This window comes from Megascapheus bottae, chromosome 15 (genome assembly GCF_031878675.1).
Source record: "Megascapheus bottae isolate mThoBot1 chromosome 15, mThoBot2.hap1, whole genome shotgun sequence".
In the NCBI taxonomy this organism is placed as follows: Eukaryota; Metazoa; Chordata; class Mammalia; order Rodentia; family Geomyidae; genus Megascapheus; species Megascapheus bottae.
The window spans coordinates 27,267,204-27,287,308 of NC_143523.1; the positions used below are offsets into that span (position 1 = coordinate 27,267,204).

At 40.1% G+C, this 20,105-nt stretch overlaps 2 protein-coding genes across 4 annotated transcripts in view; one reads left to right on the forward strand and one right to left on the reverse strand.

Annotated features, from left to right (window-relative positions):
• LOC150054056 (protein FRA10AC1 homolog) overlaps positions 1–2,058 on the forward strand; it is a 28,950-nt gene extending 26,892 nt beyond the window's left edge. For all 3 annotated transcript variants that reach the window (XM_090346235.1, XM_090346234.1, XM_090346233.1), the window contains one exon: positions 1,572–2,058. In XM_090346235.1, the coding sequence (XP_090202361.1) occupies positions 1,572–1,614 (43 nt within the window). In that variant the 3' untranslated portion in view covers positions 1,615–2,058. The remainder of the gene's footprint in view (positions 1–1,571) is intronic.
• Positions 2,059–5,645: 3,587 nt separating this feature from the next.
• Positions 5,646–20,105, reverse strand: part of Pde6c (phosphodiesterase 6C) — a 35,128-nt gene continuing 20,668 nt past the window's right edge. Inside the window, exons 15-22 of the mRNA XM_090346925.1 lie at positions 19,436–19,523; positions 13,533–13,633; positions 11,591–11,698; positions 11,441–11,504; positions 8,804–8,878; positions 8,617–8,700; positions 7,717–7,873; positions 5,646–5,920 (exon numbers count right to left, since the gene is read on the reverse strand). Of these exons, the coding sequence (XP_090203051.1) occupies positions 5,859–5,920; positions 7,717–7,873; positions 8,617–8,700; positions 8,804–8,878; positions 11,441–11,504; positions 11,591–11,698; positions 13,533–13,633; positions 19,436–19,523 (739 nt within the window). The 3' untranslated portion in view covers positions 5,646–5,858. The remainder of the gene's footprint in view (positions 5,921–7,716; positions 7,874–8,616; positions 8,701–8,803; positions 8,879–11,440; positions 11,505–11,590; positions 11,699–13,532; positions 13,634–19,435; positions 19,524–20,105) is intronic.

Below are 20,105 nucleotides of genomic sequence, written 5' to 3' on the forward strand. Positions count from 1 at the left end.
CTTGAATTCCTCAGAGAGAGCTGTTTACTAGCTTTTAAGTCAGTGTGTCCCATGATACTGTGAGCCCCTGGAGATTTATACAGGTGTACAGCACCTATCCTTGAACAGATTTTATAATTGAGAATGACCAAAGAGGTCATCCACTTAACGGACTTGTATACGTAATAAAAGTATATGGGGGCTGAAGGTGGGGCATGGTGGTAGAGCAGTTGCTTATTATGAGCAGAGCCCTGGGTTTGAGCCTCAACAACATACAAACACACAGAGTAAATCCTATAAACAAAGGCTTTCATAATACAAACCTCTGTATTAGGCATACCAATCCATAAAACTGCTCCACCAGTTTCACACATAGGTCTTCTTTTGACAGTTTTAAAATCTCAGTGCATTTTTCTGTCATGCTATGGGGAATACCAAACAGATAATTTTTTCCTTGATTCTATTTTATTCTGTTATTTTTTCCTCATATTTGAATACAGCTGTGACAGCTTTATCCATTCTTACATATTTAAAATCTAAATAACTGAGTCCTATTGTGAACATCTGACCTATAAGAGATTAGTAGTCTCATATTTTATTTATTTTTTATTTTTTTTTACCAGTCCTGGGGCTTGAACTCAAGGCCTGAACATTGTCCTTGGACTTTCTCCAGGCTAGCGCTCTACCACTTGAGCCACAGTGCCACTTCTGGCTTTTTTTATGTATGTGGTACCAAGGAATCAAACCTGGGTCTTTGTGCATGCTAGGCAAGCACTCTACCACTAGGCCCAGCCCTAGCAGTCTAATTTTTAATTACCTATCTTGAGTCCCTGTTTCCAGAAGAAAACAACGTATATTCATGAACCTTTACAGCTGTGTGAGTGCATGTACATTACAAATGAAGTAGGAAACTAACTTGCTGTAATAGCTAGAAAGTGACAGTTAGACATACAAAGCCTGTGCTGTTTCCACTGTCCCATGCTGGCTCCTGTCACTGACATTCCGTTAGCTGTTTTCACTTGTCATAGTATTTTGATATATCATGTTCTAATTTACCATTTTAGAAGTTTAGTTTTCATTTTTGATATAATCTAAAAATGCATAGCTAAAAGTAAATAAAATGTCCTATTTTCAGAATAATAAATTGCTGTAACCCAAGCAGATTTCCCCACAATCCTAAGAGTAAGGCTTATATTTTTTCCTTAATAATGGAAGGCTTCTTGTTTTGTTTTGTTTTGTTTTTTAACTCATTTCTTGAACACATTCTACTTTGAAATAAGAATTAATGAAAGTAAACTAAAATTTAAAAAAAGTAGATAAGCAGTGGCATTTCATAAAGTGCTTCAAAGCAAAATCTTAGATGATTCATTTTGGGACTGTGCCAGTGTGAAATGTTTTCATTTTAATCAGTGTGAGTATAGGTATGCTTATTCTAGAAACCAAGAATCATTTGATGCTAAATCATGGAAATATGTAGACAGAGAAAAGAATCAGCCAGCATATGGAGTTAAAGTATCTTTATTTATCACATGTAATGTGTCTCCTACAATTACTTATTCTAATCAATATATATATTCTTTCTTTATAAATAGGGAAGAAGAATTTGATGAGTATTTTCAGGATTTATTTCTTTGAGATGGGAAAAAGAAACTACTGTGAAACTTCATGAGGTTTTTCCTACAAGTTGCAGCTTGAGTGATTCCTCTCAGAATTACAAATGCTCCAGAAGTTCATCAGTTTTGTGAGAACTTTTTTTTTTAATGTCTTCAATTACCCATCAACACCTATTTTACCTGAAGCTCCTTGCTATGTGATATACTATGTTAAAGGATATTTAAAAATGGAATGACTGGTATTTAATCTTACTTTAAGAATGGCTAATATCAAGTGTTTTTCCTTTTTTTTAGGCAATTGTTGCTAATTAATTACACAGATATTTATAAGACTTCTATATTATATTTGAGGCATCATATGCGGCATTGCTCTAAGTGAATTGTGTAGGAAGTTATTCCACAATCTATCAGAAAACTAAATCAGTACTGAGTTTATTAATATTAAACATATCAAAATCCTTGAAAAGATCTTGAAGTATTTTTTTCATCTTGCTGCTTATAATGAATGAAAAGGAATCTTGATTTCTGAGAACAAATATTTGAAATGTTCAATAACAAAATTGATATTAATTATGGAACATGTAGTTAACATTTAATGGTAAAATATATTCATAGGCTGGGTGTCAGTAGCTCTTGATTATAATCCGTGCAACTCAACAGGCTGAGATCTGAGGATCTAGGTTTGAAGCCAGCCCAGACAGAAAAATCCAGATTCTGATCTCCAATTTTCCAGCATAAATCTGGAAGTAGAGCGATAGCTTATGATAAAGTACCAGCCTTGGGCAACAAATCTAAAGGAGAGCACCCAGGCCATGAGTTCAAGCCCCAAGTATAGGCAAAAATAATAATAATAGTGGTCATCAGAAAATAAAGTCCCTAAAAATTTAAATGGTACCTGGAAAAAATAACTACATTCCCTTTCTAAAAAATTCAAGTAGGGTTGGGTGTGTTTGGCCAAGTGGTAGAGTACTTGCGAAGCAAGCACAAAGACCCGGATTTGATTCTTCAGTACCACATACTCAGAAAAAAGAAAAGCAGGAAGTGGTGCAGTGGCTCAAGTGGCAGAGCACTAGCCTTAAGGAAGAAGCCCAAGGACGGTGCTCAGGCCCTGAGTTCAACCCCAGGACTGGCAAAACAACAACAAAAGAACCTCATGAATGGAAACAGTATTCTAGTTTGAGAAGATGAGAAGGTCTGGAGCTAGATGGTGGAAATGGCCATACAACAATGTGAATAGACTTACTATCACTGAATTTGAGCACTTAAAAATGGCTCACATTGGGACCGGGAGCATAGCCTAGTGGTAGAGTGCTCACCTAACATGCACAAAGTCCTGGGTTCAATTCTTCAGCACCACATACTCAGAAAAAGCCAGAAGTGGTGCTATGCCTAAGTGCTAGCCTTGAGGAAAAAAAATCCAAGGACAGTGCTTAGGCCCTGAGTTCAAGCTGCAGGATTGGCAAAAAATAAATAAATAAATAAAAATCAAGTATTGGTAGTAAATCAAGTCTAAATAAACTATTTTAAGTAATGAAAAATGAGGCAGTACTGTACAGGTATCACTTAACCCACGTGAAGGCTTTGTCATTCCTTATTTATACCGGTTTCCCGTAACCTTTATTTAAAATATCCTTCATTCATGTTTACTGAATGTCTGCCTTATCCCAGTACCACAGAGCCTAAACAGAGCTGCAAGCAAGACAGGTAAGTATCCCTTCTCATGAACCTTACACTCTAATGTGAGAGACAAAGTACCTAACTTTGCAAAACAAATGATCTGTGTCTTAGCTGCTTGAAACTGGTCCTTGTCTTCATAAGACACACTTGAGGTGCATAGGTCTTCAATTTATTATAATTTAGATATTTTTACAAAACTCCCTATGGCAAAATATATGGTGCTTGCAATTCATTCTGGCTTCTAACTTCATCTATGATTATAGGTAAATAAACTTAAATTTCTGTGATACCAGACAAATACACATGGAAGTATTTGATTGTCCTTAGTTTCTCTTAACAATTTAATATTTAGAAGGCCTGATAGAGTTATTAATCACTGAAAAAAGTAATCTTAATTGACTTTCTAGAAATCACATGCTTCTTTTCTTATTTGCAAAGTGAATTAAGATAGAGTTGTCATATACCACATAGGCTGGCCTTGAAATCACATGATTATAGGCACATGTCAGCATACCTCGTTTAGATCACATGTTTCTTAATGCTGCTATCACTGCCTTCACTTGTATGAGGATTATCCAGGTATCTTGTAAGTTGATCACTCTTTCAATGAAAAGGATAGTTCTGAGTGTTAAAAATGTTACTAATTACACTTAACATAATAATGTATCTTAGACACGGAAGTGAGGGAGGCCTAGGACAAAAGAACGGTATTTATTTATTTATTTATGCCAGTCCTGGGTTTAGAACTTGGGTCCTGAGCACTGTCCTTGGGCTTTCTCAAGTCTAGAGCTCTGTCACTTGAGCCACAGCACCACTTCTAGCTTTTTCTGTGTATGTGGTACCAAGGAATCGAGCCCAGGTCTTCATGTGTGCTAGGTAAGCGCTCTACCACTAGGCCAAACTCCCGGCCCAAAGGAACAGTTTTTATAAGCTGCAAAAATGGTGTGATCTTCATGCTTTTATCAAGGGTTAAAAAAAAAAAAAGATAGGAAAGAGATAAGCACTTCAAGAAGTGTAGTGTTTGACATATTATTTTCTACTTTCTGCATGATAGCTGATTTTTCTTTTTTTGGCCATTTCTGGGACTTGAACTCAGGGCCTGCATACTATCCTCAGGCTTTCTCAAGGCTAGAGCTCTAATACTTGAACCACAGCACCACTTCTGGCTTTTTCTATGTACATGGTACTGAGGAATTGAACCTGGATCTTCGTGTATGCTAGGCAAGTGCTTTACCACTAGGCCGCATTCTTGGCCCCCTTTCTGCACATTATATACCCTGTACTGTATTCTTTTTTATTTTTATTTTATTTATTTATTTATTTTTTGCCACTCCTGGAGCTTGGTGAACTAAGGTCCTCAGCGCTGTCCCTGAGCTGCTGCTTCTTTTTTTTTTTTCCTCGAGGCAAGTGCTCTACCACTTGAGCCATAGGGCTGCTTTTGGCTTTTTGTATGTATGTGGTACTGAGGAATCGAGCCCAGAATTTCATGCATGGTAGGAAAATACTTTATCAGTAAGCCACATTCCCAGTCCATATTTATTCTTTTTTTCTTTCCTTTCTTTTTTTTTTTTTCAGTCGGTCTTGGGACTTGAACTCTGGCCTGGACACTGTCTCTGAACTCTTCAGCTGAAAGCTACTGCTCTTCCACTTGAGCCACAGTACCACTTCCAATTTTCTGGTGGTTTATTGGCAATAAGAGTCCAATGGACTTTCATGCCTGGCTTTGAACCACAATCTGCATGTCTCAAACTCCTAAGTAGCTAGGATTACAGGCATGAGCCACCAGCACCCAGCTACATTTCGTTTTAAACACTGTTACCCCCTCCCTTATTTTCTCCTGCTTACCACCCCCTCCCACCCCAGATTGTAAAGTTCATTTCCAAGGTAGTGTCTAGTGAGTATCTTTGTTATTCATGCTCTGTCCTGCTTCTGTGATTCCAGGACATAGTGATGAGAAGGCTTTGGTTTAAGAAATGTTTGAAGTATAAATTGTAGTTGTGAATGCTATGAGCTGAATCCCCCCAACATGTGTTGGAAGTTCTTAGTACAACATTGAAGATAGGGACATTAATGAAGTAATTAAGATTAAAATGAGCGGTCTCTAATCTAATAGGATCAGTATGTCCTTATAGGAAGAGGAAACTGAGACATGTATGGTCACAGTTGGATGACCACATGAAGGGAGGAAACATGAGCTTTCACACACCAAGGCAGGGCCTCACTAAAACTAACCCTGCCAACACCTTGTTTCTGAACTTTTGGGTTCCAGCATTCAATGACAACCTTAACAAATAAATATAAGTAATACATTCTTTAAAACTTTTTTGTGATTAGTTTCAGGATTGCATAGTTTTTAAGATAAAATAAACGGCACCAAAAATGCACTCATTCTGCCTAACTTTTGTTGAACTTTATTTTATCCTCAGGGCTTGTATACTCTCTTCAGAGTCATAGGGAGGTTTTTCTTAGGATCCTTTTGCTGTGTTATTTGATGGGTTGCTGCATGAAATTGACTGAAGTTCTTTGGAATGTTTTTTGTTTTTCTTGGGAACTAAGATGGTATTTGAAATATGTGCCATTTGGATTGCATCACAACATTAAACATGTTTTGGACTTCTTGTCATCACTACCACGTCCTAAATCTTCATCAGCTAGTAAAAAACAAAAACAAACAAAAAAAACAAAAACACTATCATTAGGAATCAGTTTGAATAACTGTGTACTTACTATAATTCTGTCATGGCAGTTAATATCAACTCTATAGCCTAATTAGTAGTGTTAACCTATCACAAGTACTAAGGTAATATTTTATCCACAATTGGTTTACTTAAAAATAGAATCTGATAAAATATCTCGATTTCTCAATAACGCTACACATCTGAGAATGTGAGCTAAATAAGCAAGATTTACTGTCTGGAGATGCAACACAGTCTTAGTTGAGAAAAAATTCAAATAAGAAGTAAATTTTTATGCATATAAAGTATAGAAAACCTAAATTCCCAAAGACTAAATAATAAAATATCAAGGGCCAGTTGAGGGACCTGATTTTCTCTTTACCATGAATTGGGACAAAGGCAAATGGAGAAGTACTAAGAAATAGCCTTCTCCTGTGCTCAGTGAGAATCTCTGTACTCAGTCTTCATTACTTTGCTGCTGCAGTCCTTTACCCACTCTGGGAAACTGAAATCCAGCCAAGCCTCAGCAGCACTCTGGTGCTGCTTACGCTAAGGCCCTATCTGTTGCCTGGGCTTCCTGTCTCAGTTACACCTATTTTTAAATTCTTCGATTGCAATGAGCTTATTCTCATTTCAGCACTTTTTACATATTCCTATTTTCCCTTCTTCGTTCTCCAGTCCTGCTCCTCTCTGTGTGAGCCAGAGCTTGTGTTTTGACACTAGCATGGTGTCCTTCAGAGCTTCCCCAAGCCACAGAAGCTTTCTCTGAGGTTCAGGGTTGGATCATAAACTATGCGTTGATTACTTAGTATCTTCATATGAAGGCTGCCCAACACAAAGCCTTGATTAGAGCAGACCCAGTGAATAAGTGAGTAGATGTGTGAAACAGTGAAAAAGTCCTATTTTTATTCTGCTGAAGGCTATCTCTAACTTCAGTAAGGAAGAAAATACTATCACTCTCTGAATTGATTAAAATACCACCAAACATAAAATGGAGCTTTTTTTCCCCAAGACCTTTCCACACAAAGATGTCTTTGTCTATAAGAATTACTTAGAGTAGGGCATACGGAGGCTCATGCCTGTAATCCTAGCTACTCAGGAGGCTTAGATCTGAGGATCAAGGTTCAAAGCCAGCCCAGGCACAAAAGACCTGAGATTCTTTTCTCCAATTAACTTCTAGAAAATGGGAAGTGGGGGCTTGGCTCAAGGGTAGGGTGGTATCCTTGAGCTGAAGAGCTCAGGACAGCGGCCAGGCGGAGTTCAAGCCCCATGACCCACAAAAAAAGAATTCCTTAGAAAACTCTTATGGTGCTAAACTTTAAAGACAAAAGTTAAGTTGGAGATCTATAAAATCTTACTAATAGAGAAGATTATTAAACTCAGAGTTTAAGCATGTTGCCTAAAATTTTACAGCTATGTGTAGTATCAGCCCAAAGCTGTATTATCACCTGTGGTCTCACAGTTTCTGTGGCTTTCACATTATTCCTAGAGCCTAGTATTTATTCTGCAGAGATCCCTTAGATCCCCCTCCTAGAAAAATAAAGACGACTTACTCCCAACATCTGCTTTAGTGGAACTGGCCAACAGTATCTGGAATTATACATAAGCTCTTGGCTGGGGGAACTGCAACCCAGAAAAACCACCAAACAACGTGTTATAATTGTCACTCTGCACCAGTAAAGTTGGCTTCCTGTTATGCTTCTCTCACAGGACCTACAGCTCAACCTGACTTCCTGATACTTTAAAGGTAGCTAAAGCAGATTGTATCTAACCTTTTCCCACCACGTTTCCTTCTTCCTGCTTTTTCCCCTCCTCTTCAAGTACCTTCACCTTTGCCTCATACTCATCAGCCAGGGATTTCCATTCCACTCTGTTATTCTGAAGGCCACTCAGCATAGGTGTGATTTCTTTGTGAAACCTCGAGAACTCCTAGAGAGGATTTTAGGTCATAAGTGACTTAAAGCATTCCATTATTTTCAGTATTTTTATATGCTGAGAAGAAGCTGTCGGGTGGTATGCAGGGCTTAGAGCTGCTGGGATAAGCCTGACTAGGTGTCTTGGGAGGTTGGGGAAGACAGATGATTTCTACTGCCTGCCTAAGCAGATCTGTCCAAAGCTTACATTTAAGTTCTCATACCTTTTCTTCTACCCTGAATGAGATTAGAGTCAGAGCTCCAGTTACTATGGAGAAATAATGTCAGTCCTTATGGCTCCCTCCCTCCCTCCCTGCCTCCTTCCCTCCCTCCCTTCCTTCCTTCCTTCTTTCCTGGCTTGAACTCAGGTCTTGGGCACTATTCCTGAGCTGCTTTTTGCTTAAGGCTAGCATTTTACCACCTGAGCCACAGTGCCACTTCTGGCTTTTTCTATTTATGTGGTACTGAGGAGTTGAACCTAGGGCTTCATGCATGCTAGGCAAGCATTCTACCACTAAGCCACATTCCCAGCCCTCCATGGTGACTTTTTCACTCTGGTAACAGTCATTCTTTTTTGTTTGTTTTGTTTTGAGACAGGGTCTCTCTGTAACTCAGGCTTTCAATTCTTTTCCTGCCTTGGTCACCTAAGTGCTGGGATTAGAGTTGTACCCCACTATATCTGGCTCCTTCTGGCTACACTATAAAGGAAATACTCTCATTTCAACTAAGTTGTATAGTTCATTCAGTTTACTTCCTTACCGTGTATACAAAAGTACAAACAAAATCAATGAATCCAACTTGAAGTTTTGGTAGTTCATCCTTTTTGTTTCTGTCCATCATAGGCTAGAAAGAAAAATAAGTCCTTTTACTATGCTTTCCCAAGATTCAGTAAACAAAGTAGATACATCCTGATTAGTAAGCAATGCATTTTACATATGGTCTTTACAATAGGTTGTTGCTGCAGCACTGTTCTCTCCAGATCTCCTTGTTCCCAAAATTCATTTGCAACCAGAAGTGCTACCTGTGGAGGAGAAAAGCCGAGTTTACCACATCTACTCATTAACAGGAAGTTAATTAGTATGAGTGACATGTAAAGCTAGGATTTCCAGCCAGTACTCTCAGATGTTATCCACCATTTGCTCTGAAAACACAAGATACTACTTACAGATTAAACTGCAATAGGAAAGAAAGACTTTTTCTTCCTACTCTGAGATTGAGGTTTGGGAACATCTGTTCCCTAATGGTATTGCCACTACATCTCACTCTCTCACTCTGGAAGCAGGCAGAGGCAGATTGTGAGCTCAGGGCCCAGCTTGAGTGACATAGTTCAAGGCCAGTCTGGACTATACAACAAAGTCCTGTCTCAAAAAGCAAAAATAGTGGCCTGCTGTTCTTCAGGTTCCTATACTTCCAGCTTGCCTTTGCCCTGCATGACTGAATACACAGCACATGCCCTGTGTGCACATGGGCATACAAACCCAGATCAGTACATAGTGTCGGTTACCTTCTGTGGATGTTCAAAGACAATTCTCATTATTTCATCTTTTTAGAAATCAGCCTTGTGTTGGTAACTTGCATGTACTCCTAGTTACTTAGGAGGCAGAGATCAGGAAGACTGCAGTTCAGAGCTAACCTGGGTAGAAGTCCTCATATGTACCTGTCATCTCAGCAATAGCAGAAAGGATTAAAAGGATCACAGTCCAGGGCAAAAATGGAGACCCTATCTCAAAAGTGAGCAGGGTGAAAAGGGACTGGGTTATGGGTCAGAGTGCTTTAGAGTACCTGCCTGGCAATCACAAAGCTCTGAGTTCAAAACTCAAAAATTACATTCAATAAATGTCAGCTGCCTGACTTACATGAGCCAAACTTGCTAAAAAAGATGAGGTGCCCTTGTTCTTTCAAATGCTCAGTCTAGTGAAGACAGTCACGTGATCGGTGTGGTAGCTGCTATACCCATGGTGTCAGTGTAAAGAGAGGGAAAGGTTATTGTCATGAAGAATGGAGTTTGCCTTTACATTGAAATGCAGAGGGACAGCTTATCAGACCAGAAGAGGATAAATGAAATGTCAGCTGTGAGAGGTGAAGTGTGAATCGGTGCCTCAGAGAGAGTGGTAGGAAATGACCCTAGTGTGTGTTGCACTCAGGTCATGACAGGCCCCACACACTGCACTGTGAAGCTTCACCGTGGTTCTCCAGGCCAGTGGTGCTTATTCCTAGAACAGTACGCTTCCTCGGAAGTCCACTGGGGCCCAGGACAGTGTCCAAGAGAGGTTGTAGCTAATGTAGCTTTGCAAGTTTTTCTCATTTCTTTCTTTCATTTTTACTTCATAGTGGTATTAAGGTTTTAAATCAGGGAGTCTTGCTTATAGGCAAGATCTCTGCCACTTGAGCCCAGCCTGTAGCCCTCTTATTTTAAGTTATTCTTCAGATGATCGCATTCATGACCCTCCTACACATGCTTTCTTTGTAGCAGAGATTACAGATGTGTACAACTACACTTGGCTTTATTTGTTGAGAAAAGGGTATCTTAACATGGGCTTTTTTGCTGCCTTTTTTTTGTCTAGGCTGGCCTCCCACTGATTCTCCTGATCTCTACCTCCCAAGTAGCTGAGATTGCTTTTTCCTCAGTTTCATGAAGTTACTTAACTTTTGTGAGGATAACTTATTTCTTGCATTTTTATGTCGTTGTTTGTTTCTGTATTATTTTAATACTAGGGTTGGACTTTGAGTCTTTCACTCTTGAAGCAGGTGTGCTTTTTTCTGGTTATTTTTTTTTTTTTGCCAGTCCTGGGCCTGGGCACTGTCCTTGGGCTTTTCTCAAGGCTAGCGCTCTATCACTTGAGCCACAGTACCATTTCTGGCTTTTTTTTCTATGCATATGGTACCAAGGAATCGAACCTAGGTCTTTGTGCGTGCTAGGCAAGTACTCTACCACTAGGTTAAACTCCCAGCCCTTGTCTGGTTATTGAGATAGTGTCTCAGGCTTTTAGTCTGGACTAGCCTGGAGCCCATAATCTTCCTACCTACACTTCCTGCATAGCTGAGATGACAAGTGCATACAAACACACCCAGCTTTTTCTTTTGAGATGAGGTCTCAGGAGCTTTTTGACTGGGCTAGCCTAAAATATTCTAGGTCTCAGCCTTCTGAATAGCTAGGATTATAGGTGTGAGCTACCATGCTCATACATACATATATATATACATATACATATTCATATACATATACATATGTATATGTATGTATTGGAGATAAGATCTTGCTACATTGCCTTGGCTGGCCTTAAACTTTCTATTCTGCCTCAATCTCAATTCTGCTGGGAGTACAGGAATGTACCACCACACTCAGTGATTTATGTAAACGTGTTTACAGCCTGTTTAACAATATGGAATTCTTTGAAGAAAACATTGTTTCATCCCAAGGTTTCTTTTGTTTGCCCTATTCTGGGGTCTGATCAAATGACTGATGTTCTTATGTCTGTAATTTGTCAGAATAGGATTCTGAGCTTGCCAGAGACCTCTGTGTAGACTTTTATGTAGGAGTTAGAGAGGACCCTAGAGCATGTCAGAAGGTGGTTGCACTTGCCTGGCTTTGCACCTCCCAGGGCTTGGTTATGGCAGACAGGTCACATGCCGTCATCATCATCGCCCTTGGGAAGCCAAGAAAATATTTTAATAAAAGAGACAACAAAAGTCATGATTTTCTCTAAAGAGAAGTCAGATTTCAACTGCTCACATGATAACCTCCTTTTTAGTCGGGTCAGTAGTTACGTATCTGATGGCCTCTTCTTCAGTTTTCGTTTGCTCACAGGCACTGACAATTTTTTGAAACATGGTTCTCTTCCTAGAAAAAATACAGCCACATGACAGGTTTGCCATATTAAAGCAGAGGTAAAAACGTATCTTAATGTGTGCTCTTCATAGTTTGCACTGGGACATCCGTGGAGTAGAGTGCTAGCTGAGGAGGGCGAAGGACACAGGCAGTGGCTGTGCAACATAGAAGGGACCATGCACAAAGCACTAAGGGGAAGGACAGATAGGTTTAATTCTATAAAAGGGTGCCAAGTTCAAACCCTGGTACCAGCAAAAACAAACAACTGACAAATGAAAAAGGAGACTACATCAATAAAGGCTATAGACATGATAACATGTCATCCTGTCACAGCATATGCAACAAAAAACCTTAGAACACAAAGAATGTGGAGACTTGATCTCCCATCATCTCACAGTCAATAGCTCAGCAAAATAAATTATAAATGGGCCCAGATCTGGAGTACTCTCTCTGGGGAATCCACACTTCCTACCTATCTATTGCTGGTGAGAATGTAAATGAGAAGTTAAATGACACATTGAACATAGAAAAACCCTATTGCATTTCATTTCTGGATATGTGCATTAGAGACTACCACTCCCTCCACCATGCATGCACAGAACATATAAAGTAGTATTGTAGGCAGTGATCGAAACTGGAAATAGTCTAAGTGTGTATGCAGAGAGGGATGAGTAAGATAATAGTGACTTGTTCTGCCAAATACTCTGTACCGCTGAAACATAGGGATTGATTCCATTTACTACCAAGTAAACAATGTTGTTGCATGAAAAAAGCAAGTTGCAGGGAGACAAGTGTGCTGCATATGAAGACAATATCACCCTAACAACACCATGGAAATGCATGAATGGAAAAGATATGCGTCAGTACTGACTGGTGACATCCTTGGCAGAAGGGGAAGAATATCATAGCAGAATGTTCATGCTTTAGTTAGTTGCTTTTGTTTTCCTCCTTCAAAGCTGAGATCTGAAGCAAATGTGGCAAAATTTAACATGGGCTGAATCTGAGTTCAGTATATCATCCTAAGTGTGTATGTTGCTATGTGGGTGATTTAATAGTTCAAATTTTTGGCCAGGTACAGTGGCTCATGCCTGTAATCCCAGCTACTGAGGAGGTGGAGCTCAGCCCTGACAAGGGCTTAACCAGTAAACTGGGCATGGTTGATATACTTATGTAATCTCAGCAGTACAAAAGGCATAGATAGGAGGATATTGGTCTGAGGCCAGTCAAGGCAAAAATGTGAGACATTATCTGAAAAATAGCTAAAGCATAAATGGGCTAGGGGCATGTCTCAGGTGGTAAGAGTGCCTGCCTGGCAAACACAGAGCTCTGAGTCAAAGTCAAACATTTAAAAAAAATAATTCTTTAATTAAGAAGGATCAGGAAGAAAATTTTGGTCATGCTCCAGCTGCTGAATATTGGGTTTCTATAATTAGCTCATTTTGTTCTACTCAGTGTTCACCAGGCAACTTGGTGTTTCACTTATAAGAACATGTGCAGATACTCTGAGCATCTGGTCTCCCTGGCAACATTATTATAAATAGGTTGGCCCAAAGCCGCTCACAGGATCAGATTCATGAGCTTGAAACACCAAATGCCAGATTCTGGGCGATGGTAAATTCACCAGAAAAAAAGAGCTATGCATGGATTCTCAGCATCACTCCTCCAGCACTACACACCATGCCTGCGTTTCCTCGAGGGGAGCTCCTGTGACACCAGGGCCTTCTGGCTGCCCAGTGTGACAGACGCACTGTCAGGCATCTCTCCTGAAAATCGAGTTGATGTTCCAAAGAGAGACCAGATGGCTGCAGGCAATCCTTACCCTTCCTGTGGGTCACCACGTACTTACTTGAAATACAAAGCCAGGTCCGTCGCTATTATTGCAACCTCAAACAAATGAATGACTGTTTCAAACTGCCGCTTATTTAGGTTCTGGAAGATGTTTAAACTCTGTAAGATGAAAACATCACAGTAAACAAGTAAGCGTTCGTTCACCTTTGATTCCACAAACCACCAGTTGATGCCTAACAAAAAGAAAACCTAGGTCTTTCAGTCCTTTGTTTTCAGCTTTTATCTACTCTATTTTGAGTAAGGACATTTATATTCTAAAAATGGATACTGTTACAAACATTGAAGCAGTATATGTCTAAGTACTTAGAATACATAAAGTAGGGCCAGGACTTTGGCCTAGTGGTTAAAGTGCTTGCCTAGCATGCACGAAGACCCAGGTTCGATTCCTTGGTACCACATATATAGAAAAAGCAGGAAGTGGTGCTGAGGCTCAAGTGGTAGAGCTCTAGCCTTGAGAAAGCCCAGGGACAGTGCTCAGGCCCTGAGCTCAAGCCCAGGACTGGCAAAAAAAAAAAAAAAATACATAAAGTATTGTCTTCCAGAGCCACTTAGAAAAACAGTAGATTTGAAATTTGCTTGTACTAGGATGTGTGCTGGGATGGGTATTTGAAAGATCCCAAACAACACTCATCTTTCAGGAACCACAAGTTCAGCCAGTGCTCATTTATGTGTTGGGGTCAGGGAGGTGGGGGGTGGACAGGAATGAAATATTGTCATGTTATCTTTAAAGAAAGTCCTAGGACAGTGCTCAGGTCCTGAGCTCAAGCCCCAGACTAGCAAAAAAAAAAAAATTTTTGTAATACTATTTTACAAAGACTTGACTAGACTTTTCTTTATAGATTTTCTCCATACTCTTTTTCATGTAGGGATTGGCTTCATTTCTGAGCATTCTAGAACTAGAGTGTAAAACTTACTTAAAGCCCTGATACCTTAAATAGTATTGCAGGCATCTATGGAAATAGCACAATGAAATTCATACAATTAATGAACACTAATGAAAAAGAGTTTCTGATTTGTTATTGGGCAGTACTCAGGGCTTTGTGCTTGCTAGGTAGGTACTCTACTACTTGAGCTATGCCTCCAGACCTGTTTTATTTTTGCATTGTTAATATAGATCATATAAAGGATCTTGTTTCTTGTTTTTATACTAATGCTAGAAAGCTCTTGACCAAACTCATGGCCAACCAACATGTAGCCAATGTTTGTACTTCATTGTATATATTTTGGTTTTGTATGACCTTTACCAAAATCTATCCTGTTTCTCTTATTTCTCTTTTAGCCTTTATTATCTTTAATACTACATTATTGGAACACTGACTAAATCCTTTTTCTTTTTTTTGTAAGTCATGGGACTTGAACTCTGGACCTTGGTTGACGCTGTCCCTACCCTTGGGTCTGGGCGTTGTCCCTGAGCTTTTCAGCTCAAGGCTACTGCCCTCCCCCTTCAGCCACAGCCCCACTTCCCCTTATCTAGTGGTTAATTGGAGATAGGAGTCTCACATTCTTTAGTGCCCAGACTGGCTTTGAACCACAATTCTCAGATCTCAGACTCCTGAGTAGCTAGGATTACAGGTGTGAGTCACCGCTCCTGGCTTTTGACTAAGTCCTTTTAAAAAAATGCGGGATTGAAAATAGGCATACGAATAAAGTTGGGTTTTTCTGGATTGTTTGTTTAAAGTAAGGAAAACAGATCCAGTGGTTGCTGAATCAGAACTAAAGGTCTCAGATGTATATAGCACACACATGGAAGAAGAAGGGCTGCCCACCATGGCCCCATGTTGCAGCACAGGACAAAACAGAAGCTGAGGAGGAGCTGCAGAATGCAGCCAGCCCTGATGATGCACATTGGCATTCTAGTCCATAGGTGAGGAGGACGGAAGAGGAGACAGACTGCAATGACCAAGTCACCAGGTGGGAGCCAGCCCTGGCTCCTACCCTTCCCCCACACTGAGCAACCGTCGTGGTGTTATAGAAATGACAGATCATAGCCTCACTACAAAAATGTAAGCAATAGGGAAAACATCAAAGACAAAAAGCAAATAGGAAAAAAAAAACTGTTCAAATCCTAACTCAGAAGTAGACCTTTCATTAATCTGTGGGGAACCTCATTTGTAACCTTGGTGAGAAGCAATTGTTGAAAACTGAGACCACATGACAAGCTACTTTTCAGACTTAAGTATTTAACCAACTTAAGTGAAGTATAATTTTTATGCATACAGTAATTTTTAAAAAAATGCCATTTCTGTACATTGTTCTAGAACATGGTAGAGGCAAGTGCACTGGAACAAAGAAAGGAACCTGCTCTGAACCCAGCTGCAGCGGGGCTGGCCTCCACCTGCTCAGTTGCCTTCTTGGGTTCACAGTCTATTTTTATTTTTCTATTAGAGTGGCAGTAAAAATAGGAATTCCCTGTTGCACAGAAAAACAGATGGAAATGGCTTCAATTCTCTATAGTTGGGGCACTCAAGTCATCAGCCAAATAAGTACTGGCAGTTCTGATCTCCAGGGTGGCTCCTATGACACCCACACTAGCACCTTGCCAGTATGTTTTTGCCTCTAGAGTAGCTGTACATAAATTGTCTGTCTGTCTGTCTGTCTGTCTGTCTCGTTGTCTGTTTATGCTGGGCCTGGGCACTGAGCTTTTTTGCTCAAGGTTAGTGTTCTACCACTTGATCCACACCTCCACTTCTGGCTTTTTTTTTTTTCTTTTTTTAGTTTAGTGGGGAGAAGAGTCTCATGGGGACTTTCCTGCCTTTGAACCACAGTCTCAGATCTCAGACTTCTTAGAAGCTAGGATTGCAGGCATGAGCTACTGTTGCGTAGCAGGAACTTAATTTCTGCCGGGATAGACTGATAGGAGTGGTATAAAAGGCATAAATAAAATGGTTATACACTTTGTAAGTAGATGGTTCTGGAGAAGCCTGTTCTCTTCTTTAAGCTGCAGCAAATCCACCTCTATAGCCATATAAGGACATTCACCTTATAATATGATAAGCAAATATCTGATATTTGTTGGAGAAATCCCTAGGATTTATTTCCCTTATGAAAAATCAAAATGAATGTTAGTATTTCCTTTACAGAATAAAAAAAAGAACTGCATTATTCCCAGCATATAGAAAGCACGCATGATGTCTGAGTGTGTTGTGTTTTTAGTGCTTAATATGACTGCCCACAAACAGGCTGCATGAGCATTGCCTAGCAACTCTATTGACAAAGCTTTAAATACCTGCAATTAAAAGGCTAAATAGTATTATAGACAGGTCCTTCAAAAGATGGTATGGATTACTGGTTGGCAATACTGCTTTTTAGAAAGAATAATAAGCTTTTATATAGCCATCAAAGCCAGTTTAGGCCATAAAGTAAATAACATAAAAGTTAAGATGGAAAACTACTTCTGTTATGAACTGTCAAGGCCCAGGAGTAAAATCAGACCAGGCCTTAGGAGCCCTTCCCTGTTAAGCATGAGAAATTAAATATGAAATTAAGTGATGAATTATATTCAACTTCTCACCTCTCTGTGGAGTATTCAGAAAAGTCTTTTTCAGAAAGCAAAGATTCCCCCCAGACAAAAACAAAGACTCATGATAAATTAGGTAATTTTCTCTTCCCTTCCTGAATTGCTTTCCATCTCTACTCTTTTATTGTGGTAGAAAAGATCTGATCTACTCCATGAATCTTGTAACAAGGAGATGTTCTGCCCGCACAGCTGAAATAACAGAGGTCTAACTCAAAATGCAGATTTTACAGCTTCTACTCCATCCAAGAAGTTTGGTTATTAACTGGAACTTGGGGACCTGGCTTCGTGCTTTTAAGAGTCTACCCACCCCCACCCTGAAAAACGGATGGCTCTGGTATAGTTGATTGGATCAGGTGTCATTTCTGAGACCCACCATCTACAGTCACAAAGGTGCAATGGTTGGAATAGTTCATTTCCTCCAAAATTCATATTGAAATTTGATTTTCAGTGTAATGGAATTAGGAAACCCAAGGGCTTAGAACAAAGTTCAGAGGTTGACTTAAAAAACAAGCACACCCTGGCCAGCTAGGATTGACAGCAGAACAACTCATGATATTTTTGCTTGGTCTGGATGACCCATAGCCCCTGACACCTGAAAAATGGAAATTCCTGGTCTGACTGTCTCAGGCCCCAAACTCCCTAGCCTGATGTGGGTAAGGTTAAGGACACATAACCAAATGTCCACCTAGTTGTCATATCAGTCCTGGCCTGATCATCTGCAGCAAAACCTCTTCCCAGGGGGTTTGGGGCATGGGAGATGATAACACATCCCAATTCCATTGAAAACCCTTCTTTCTCAGGAACAACCACCCCCATGTGGATCCCAAGAAAAGTTCAAAATCTTAAGCTTCTTGGGCCAGCCACTCACTGGAGATCGGCCATTCTCCAGTCTCAAGAATGTACTTGCACATTAATAAGAGTGTGCCTGCAGAGTCTCCTTGTTCTCCATCCTTAAAATCTTTTCCTCATGAGACCAGGAACCTTCTGTCCCTAAACCCAGTGACAATAGGTCCATTAAGAAAGGATAAAGTCCAATATCATGTAATTACATGATATTAATTACAATAAAAATATATGAAAAAAAGAAAGGATAAAGTCCTTAAATGGGATTAATGCCTTTCTCTTAGGAAGCTGTTATAAAGAGACTCAGACCCCTTGTATGTTGTCCCTTCTCTGTACCCCCATTGCCCTTCTGTCATGAGACTATCACCAGAAGCCCAGGATATGTGGCTACCCAGTCTTTCCAGCCTCCAGAGCCATAAGCCAAACTAATCTCCATTCCATATGTTACTTTGAGCTCAGGTATTTTTTAGTAGTCACAGAAAATCAACAATACAAGGCTGGTGCCTCTCCATGTAGATTGTGGAATGCAACAGCAAGTTTCGAATAGACAAGGTATCAGGAGCTGTATCATCACAACACACTCAAAACCGCTCAAGCCATTGTCTCCTTTTCTTCTTTTCTGCCTAGTCGCTGTGCTTTACAAGATGTCCTCCCTTGACTTGTGTGGACCTGCTTGGCTGTTCATTTGGAAAAATTTCATTTTATTTCTAGACATGGACATAGTTCTATATAGTCCCTCCTCAGACATTTAATAAAAGTTTATTACTGATGCTGAGAAAAGTCCTACTCCGCAGAGTATATTTTTCCAAATGAGCTTGCAATTCTAAGCAAATTCTCTGCCTTGTGAAAACTAAGGTTTCTCTCAATTTAATAATGACTCATTTGAATTGTTTTTGGTGTGGAACTTTTTAATGAAGTTTCTTTAGATTACATCTATAACATTACTGTGTGCCTGTATATCAACTAAATGAAATTGATAAAGGGAAGAATAGCTTCTGTGGAAAGCAGCCCACAGGAAGTGCCAATCAAGGGGCTCAAAGCCACTTCCAGCCTAGGCTATCCCCGACTCCCTCCCTGGGTGCTCCCTTCCAAACTCCAGAACACAAAGCAGTGCCTGTCTGGTGACAGCTGTTTGGTTCTGTCTTCCACTCTGACCCTCATAAGGCCTGACTTCCTGCAGGCTCAGCCATGTGTGCCCAAAGAATGAATGGGAAAACCAATGGTCTTCTAGCCTCCTTCCCCACTCCCCACACATTTAAATACACTTCAAGGTGCATTGAGACCTTTACACTCAATGCATGCTTTTCATTCTTTTCCCATGGGCACACAGATGCTGTAATTTCCCATGACACTTTTCTCCTCTGCCTCTGCCACTTCTGGTTGAGTGATTCAAAAACTACAGTCGAAGCCTCCCATCGATCAACCTTAGTTACAGGAATTTGTAGTGAAAGCCATAGCTCAGAACCACTCTTTGCACGCATTTTCTGTGGGTTAGTGTTTTGATTCCAAACCCAGTCTGACCAGGAGGAAGGCTGTCATACCTCATCTTGCAGGAGGGTCTTACTGTACTCCAGGTGGTGTCTCTCCAGAATGGATGTCCCATGCAGCTTGGCTAGTGGAGATGCGGACCTAGGAGGAAAAGAATATGCCATAGCTTCACTGGTGAGAGACTGCACGGAAGTTGTACAGTTCAGAATCCAGCTGTTACAGGATTCTGTTTACAGCTTCCTTTCTCACACAATGTGTCTGTAGTGGTCAAAAACAACATTGGAAAAGATTGTTTCTTCTTTAGCCCTAAAGATGAGAATATGTTGTTTTGAATTCAGCAAGTTCCATTTGTTGAATGAAGTGCTTAAAGTAGGAAGTTTGTTCCTTTTATAACTTATATCTAAAAATTGAAATTAGCTGGGTACCAGTAGTTGATGTCTGTAATCCCATCTGCTCAGGAGGCTGAGATCTGAAGGTTATGATTCAAATCCAGCCCAGACAGAAAAGTCTATGAAACTTATTAACCACCAGAAAACTAGAAGTGACACTATGGCTCAAAGTGGTAGAGTGCTAGCCTGAGGTGGAAGAGCTCAGGGACAGCGCCAAGGCCTGATTCAAGCCCCACAACCAACAAAAAATAAATAAATAAAATTATAAGTTTTTAAGGGGTTTGAGGTATGGGTACTCAGGCTTACATGGCATATAGCAGACCCGTGCAAGTCT